General features: G+C 43.1%; 1 protein-coding gene across 1 annotated transcript in view; it reads right to left on the bottom strand.

Annotated features, from left to right (window-relative positions):
• Positions 1-6,761, bottom strand: part of RAB31 (RAB31, member RAS oncogene family) — a 114,306-nt gene that overhangs the window by 97,047 nt on the left and 10,498 nt on the right. The window contains exon 4 of the mRNA XM_027766537.1: positions 1,066-1,147. Within this exon, the coding sequence (XP_027622338.1) occupies positions 1,066-1,147 (82 nt within the window). The remainder of the gene's footprint in view (positions 1-1,065; positions 1,148-6,761) is intronic.

The following is a 6,761-nucleotide window of genomic DNA, read 5'->3' as shown; positions in this document are numbered from 1 at the left end:
GGGGTGATTTCTCACTTTCTATCTCTCTGTCTCTCTCTGTCTCTCTGGCAAGCACACGCGCCCTATAGCGAAAACCTCTCCAAAAAAAAGAAAAAAAAAAGACATGTACTTCTTAAATAAACAATCTCCTAAATATGTTTAGAAAGTGAAGTGAATTAAAAATAAGAGAAAAGTTGGGACCAGCAGATGGCATAATGGTTATGTCACTGGACTCCCACACTGTCGACTGCAGATTTCAGTCCTTTACCCCGAGGCTTGAACTCATGCCAGGTATGTGTACGAGCATGCCCAGAAATCCCAAGGGGAGAATGGAGATGGGATTGCTGTGTGGCTATACCCTCGGGGCAGTGATTTCTCACTTTCTGACTCTGTCTCTTTCTGGTGAGCATACATGCTCTATAGCTAAAAATCTCTCCATCAAAAAAAAACAAAAAACAAAAAACAAAAAAAAGTCTTAAAGAATAAGAGAAAAGTCATCTGCTCTTAGTAGTAACCCACCCTTTATTCCACCACTTTCAAGGAAAAGAACCCAGATTTTCCTTGGGGGAACTAAGCCTACCTAATGTAGTTGAAGTAGAGTGACACCAGCTCCTCTCCAGGGCTAAGCGTATTACCCAGCTCTCCCAGCAGGGGCACCAACTGCCCCCAACACTGAACAGCATGAAATTCAGGAGTGAGCACCTGTCCCAAAGCAGGCCACTGAGAACCCACGGGCACTATATCTTATGTTCCAACTCATAAGAGAGGCACTCCCCTTCTCGGGGTTGTGAAGGTGGCAAAATGTGGGTCTAGAGTTGCTTATGGGGCCATCTTTGCCAACCTTCGGGGAAAGGAAGGTGGGTCTGTCAAAAATGATGCCAGTTGGGAGTGCAACCACAATTGCTCTAAATAAAAAGAAATAGGAATAAAGAGGACTTGACCCCTCACCATAGGTGTGCTTTTAGATATTTCACCTAGCCGAAAAGTACATTTACTTTCGCTTAAATCATCTCAAACTGGATTCTATCATTTGCAACGAATAGAGTCTAGTCTCAAACCAAGAAACCTTCTGAAGCTGATACTCACCCGCTCCTGACCAGCAGTGTCCCAGATGAGGAACTTGTGAAGTTCATTTCCGCAAGGCACAGTTTTGGTCATAAAAGATGCCCTGAAAAAGAGAGGGAACATCTCCACATTACTAGTTAGTCCCTACACCCGAGGCCAGTCCTGCCCCTACTCAGCACTCAGCAGTGTAGTAATTCCTCAGGCTCTAATTCTCCCAAGAACAGGAAGCAAACTACAAAGTCTCCAGGAGGAAGGTATGTACTTACAGCTCCCCCACTACCCACCCCACATACACACACACCGCAGGTTACTAGTTAGAATTCTAATTATCCACACGCGATTGCACTAAGTGGAAATTCGGAGTATTTGTCTAAGTGATAGACTCCAGTATTACAAAAACACATCTATTCCTTTATTTCTTTAAAAGAGCATAAAATACATATCCCAGGCAACTAATAAGAGCAAATATATTCTAAAAGTGAAAGTATCTTCATTCCTTTTCCCATTAAAAAAAACCACAGTGTGTACTTCCCCAAAAGAAATTCAAGAAAGGAAAATGAAGAAAATGAGGACCAGCAGATGGCGTAGTGGTTAAGGTGCTGGACTCCCACTTGGACTGTGGTTTGAGTCCCTAACCCATGGGCTTGAAACATACTGGGCGTGCGTGTGTGTGTGTGTGTGTGTGTGTGTGTGTGTGCCCAAAATTCTAAGAGGAGAATGGAGGAGAAGGGATTGCAGCATGTCCATCTCTCTGGGGGGTAATTTCTTGCTTTCTGACTCTGGCGAGCACACACACCCTATAGCAAAAATCTCTCAAAAAGAAAAAAACATAAAAATTAAATATCATGTCACCACCTCCCCAGTCACTACTAATAAGCTGGCAGATGTCCTTCTCAATTATTTTTATACAACTTTTATCCTTGAAAATGATCAAACTGTACTTAAAGGTTTTTTTTTCCCCTTCACCTTGTGTATCATGGACATCTTTCCATTTCTGTTTAAACAAATCAATATTGTCATGTAAAAATGACTAAATATTATACATGTTAAGGATATATTCAATACCCCATTGAAGGATTTTTGTCTTTTAAGTTTATTTCTTTATTTCTTCCATGAGAGAGACAGGCATCCCCGGCAGGATCTTCACACTGTGCTCCACCGCCAGCCTCAGCAGCCCAGATTATTGGCACACAGACAGCTGGTTTGCACAGGAAAGCTCTGGATGGAAACCCTAGACCTTCCCATGGAGGTCCAGCAGTGTCACTGCTGTTCCACCACCTGGCCCTGATGGACATTTTGTATCCATGTTTCACTACCATGCACAATGACAGATTTCCTTATATTTACCACTTTCATCCATGCACACTATTTCCTGAGACTTCATCCTTAAAAGCAGATATGCACTCACTTTTGTTACAGCTACCAAACTTAGGCTTACCACTCCACTTGCCATAGAAAGTGAGAAATCACCCCCCACACATACACCGGTGGGGGATGGCCACACTGCAATCCCTTCTCCATGCTTCTCTCAGGATTTTGGATACACTCACACGTGCCTGGCATGAGTTTCAAACTGTCAGGTCCAGGACTTGAACTGCAGTTGGCCATATGGGATTCAAACAACATAACCACTATTCCATCGATCAAATATCCCTGTGCTAACCTTTTGTAATAGCTTATTTTAAATAATAGTTCTCTAGTTTAACACTTGTCTTCTAACTTGGTTTATGAAATTTTTCCCATAAAGGCATTTGTGTTTTTCTCATAGAAAACTGTAATATTTTGGTTCTGCGTGTTTGCTTTTGCTTTGTTACAACCTAGATTTTCATTCATTCTTTGATACATACTCTAGGCACTGGGATAAATAATACTCAGATAATACATCTTTTTTCTAAAAAGTTTTCCTCAGGCTTAGAAAACAAAGTTCATGCCTTGAAAAATTTTAGAATCATACATTTCTTTTTTTAAAAAAAGAATTTTATTTATTATTGCTACTATTTTTAATTTACTAGGGCGCTCACCCAAGAGAGTCAGAGAGAGTGGGAAAGCAAGAAAGCAAATCTGCAGGTCCGGGACTAAAAAACATGGTCAGCCATGTGGGAGTCCAGTGCCTTATGCACGACACCCCCTGCTGGCCCAGAATCATAGAAACAGTGGGGTCTAGTTCCATTTTAGGATCTCTCAAAAGCAAAAATCCAGTTACTGAAATAATTCAAAAATTTTTAATCTATAGATGAAAACAATTATTCAATAATAGGTCAAAACATACAGTGCATGTCATAAACGAGTATTAATTTTCCCATCTTCATATAAGTTTCAAAACATGAGAAGTATCTACCATTGAAAACCTTCTAAAGCTGGAAAAAAATACAAAATACCCAGTCCAGCCCCTTCACCATATAGATAAGAGGAAAGAAACTCCTGAGTCCCCAAAGACTGTCATGTCCCTGGTCAAAGATTCTTTTTTGTTTTGTTTTGTTTTGTTGTTTTGGGAGAGGTTTTTGCAATAGGACGCATGTTCTCGCCAGAAAGACAGAGAGAGACAGAGAGACAGAAAGTAAGAAATCACCCCCCAGGGGGGATGGTCACGCTGCAATCCCTTCTCCTTCATTCTCCTCTCAGGATCTTGGGCACACACGCACACACGCCCGGCGTGAGTTCAAGCCACTGGGTCTGGGACTCAAACAGCAGTCGACTACGTGGGAGTCCAGCAATATGGCCATTACGCTAACTGCTGGTCCCATCCCTGGTCAAAGATTCTAATAGCACAATGAAGAATAGAATCCAGAGTCCTCAGTGCCACTCTTAATGAGCACTTATACGTGAAATAAGAGACAAGAAATAAGAGACAACATCTACTCTGCAGGGTATAGAGGATTGTTGTAGGGCCAAACAAGGAAAGAACAGCCATGAAATTTTCTCCTTGCTTGATATAGAGTGAACTATGAGGAACAGTGTTCGCAACAGTAGTAACACGTATCATGCACATGCACACGCATACACATGCACACACAGAGCTGTGTTTCTGATTTCTTGCCACTGGAAAGAAGACAACCAATATTTGAAATAAGGACTATGCCAGTCTTCGTTTTTTTGGTTGTCTGTTTTTTGTGTGTTTACCCCCTACTCCCGACCCCACGTACTTTTTGTTGCTTTCAGTCTTAAGAGCTTCAGGTATCTTTCTTCTGTATGGATCACTTTCCAGAGTACTGGGGGAGGCACATGGGCAAACTGAACTGACTTTATCCTCAGTGGAAACCAAAATCTGACAGAGAGGTAATCTAATTCCTTTGCAAACAATGGTATTTAGGCTAGACAGTGGCACCGTGGTAAAACATGATGCTCTGTAAGGTTTATCCAGAAGGAAAGGTTACAAGTTCATGCCTGGAGACCTCCCCGAGAACACTGGGCACATCATCCCCATGAGAATGGGGTGGACTGCAGTGTCAAAGCCCTGTTGGGGAGCCGGCCCTGTAGCCCAACGGTTAACTGTTGCACAGAAAGAAGCGGGATCTGTCTCTCTCTCCATCACTCTTGTTCATGGTAGAAGTAAATAAATGTTTAAAAAGAAAAGAAAGGGAGATGCGCACACACATATGCTCAAGGTGTCAACACAATCTGCTAGACTAGCAGAGCCAAGATTTTCCAGTGTGAGTCATGGAGGCAATAAAATTGAACTCTTTCGATGCCGAAACAATGGCATTTTGGAGCCTGTGGCCTGTTACCAGTGGTCGTGTGATTCTAGCAGGAAGAGCAAGGGTGGATTCAGAGAGTGGACTCATTTGGTCTGAGACATAAGTTTGCTGCTCAGTGACTGTGTGCACCTAACAGCTCGCCTGCCTGCTCTGACCCTCGGGAGGTCAGCAGAGTTACTGCGAAGAAGGCATTGGAGCCAAAGACCTGAACTGAAATGTCTACAGGACCAGGAAGGGTAGGTATGAAAGTAATACTGGGACCAGCAGTTAGCATAATGGTTATGTCGCTGAACTCCCATGTAGTTGAGCGTGGTTCAAGTCCTGGACCTGGTGGCTTATATTCTCACCGGGTGCATGTGCGTGCATGCGTGCCCAAGATCCCGAGAGAAGAATGGAGGAGAAGGGATTGCGGCATGGCCATCCCCCCTGGGGGGGTGATTTCTCACTTTCTATCTTTCTGTCTCTGTCTTTCTGGCGAGTGCACACGCCCTATAGCAAAAACCTCTAAAAAAAAAAAAAAAAGAAAGAAATACTGATAAACATAACAGAAAAAATAAAACATACCAGTAACAATAAACAGTGGGGGACCAGCAATTGGCATAATGGCTGTGTCGCTAGACTCCCATGTGGTTGATTGCGGTTCAAGTCCCAGATCTGGTAGCTTAAACTCACACCAGGCGCGTGTGCGTGCATGCGTGCCCAAGATCCCGAGAGGAGAATGGAGGAGAAGGGATTGCGGCATGGCCATCCCCCCTGGGGGGTGATTTCTGGCTTTCTGTCTCTCTGTCTCTCTCTCAGTCTTTCTGGTGAGCGCACACGCCCTGTAGCAAAAACCTCTCAAAAAAATAAAAACGAACAAACAAACAAACAAACAAAAACTATAAACAGTGGGAACCATGTGGAGTGGAAGAACCTGCCCACCCACATGGCTGGCTGGGGCTCTGCTTCATGGTTACTGCCATGTGGCATACACGTGCACCAAATCCACTGGATTTTCAAGGGAAGCCAGAGATGCAAGTTTATTATGTAAAAATCTCCTGAGTTTCAATATTGGCTTAAGATTTTTAAGGCTAAACAAAACAAATCGATAAGCCAGATTCTCAGCCCACCAAATCTACCAACTTTGGGATAAACACTCAAGCTGCTTTTAAGTACATATTCCATTAATGCCATTATTCGAGAAATCTGTACATTTCATTTAGAAAGTCTTCTGGCTAGCTTTATTTTCCTGAAACCCGAATATGATAATACCTTCTCAAAGTTCCAGAGGAGAAATTTTTATTGAAATTTTGGAAAATTCAACCACATTAGGAAAAAACAGTATCAAAGGATAGAGAAACTGAGCTTGGGGCCAGCAAGTGGAGTAATGAATAAGGTGCTGGACCCCCATGTGGTCGACCGCGGTTCAAGTCCTGGACCCAGCAGCTTGAAACTCACGCCAGGCACATGTGCATGCATGCCCAAAATCCTGAAAAGAGACAAAGGAGAAGGGATGGTGGTCTGGCCATTCCCACTAGGGAGGTGATTTCTCGCTTTCTGTCTCTCTTTCTTTCTCTGTTTGTCCAACGAGTGCATGCACCCTAAAGCAAAAAACTCTCTCAAAAAAAAGAAGAGAAACTGAGCTTAATAGTTACTTCACTGGTTGGGCCCAGCAGATGGTGTAATGGTTATATTGCTGGACTCCCATATGGCCTGACGCGATTTGGACCTGGCGGCTTGAAACTCAGCAGGCATGTGTGCATGCATGCCCAAATTCCCGAGAGGAGAATGGAGAAGGGATTGCAGTGTGCCCACCTCCTGGGGGATGATTTCTCACTTTCTGTCCCTCTGTCTCTCTAGCAAGCACATGTGCCCTATAGCAAAAATCTCTCTCTCTAAAACAGAAATAGTCAACTGGAAAAAGTGAGAAATGAAGCACACAGAAAGTATAATGGCACATAATATAATGCTCTAGTCATTTAAAACTATGTTTATGAAGGAACTTAAAGGAATGATACAAGGCTCAAGTTTGAAGTTTATAGG

This window comes from Tupaia chinensis, unplaced genomic scaffold, assembly GCF_000334495.1.
Source record: "Tupaia chinensis unplaced genomic scaffold, TupChi_1.0 Scaffold143584_1, whole genome shotgun sequence".
NCBI lineage: Eukaryota > Metazoa > Chordata > Mammalia > Scandentia > Tupaiidae > Tupaia > Tupaia belangeri.
This window is presented reverse-complemented; position numbering and strand designations above follow the sequence as displayed.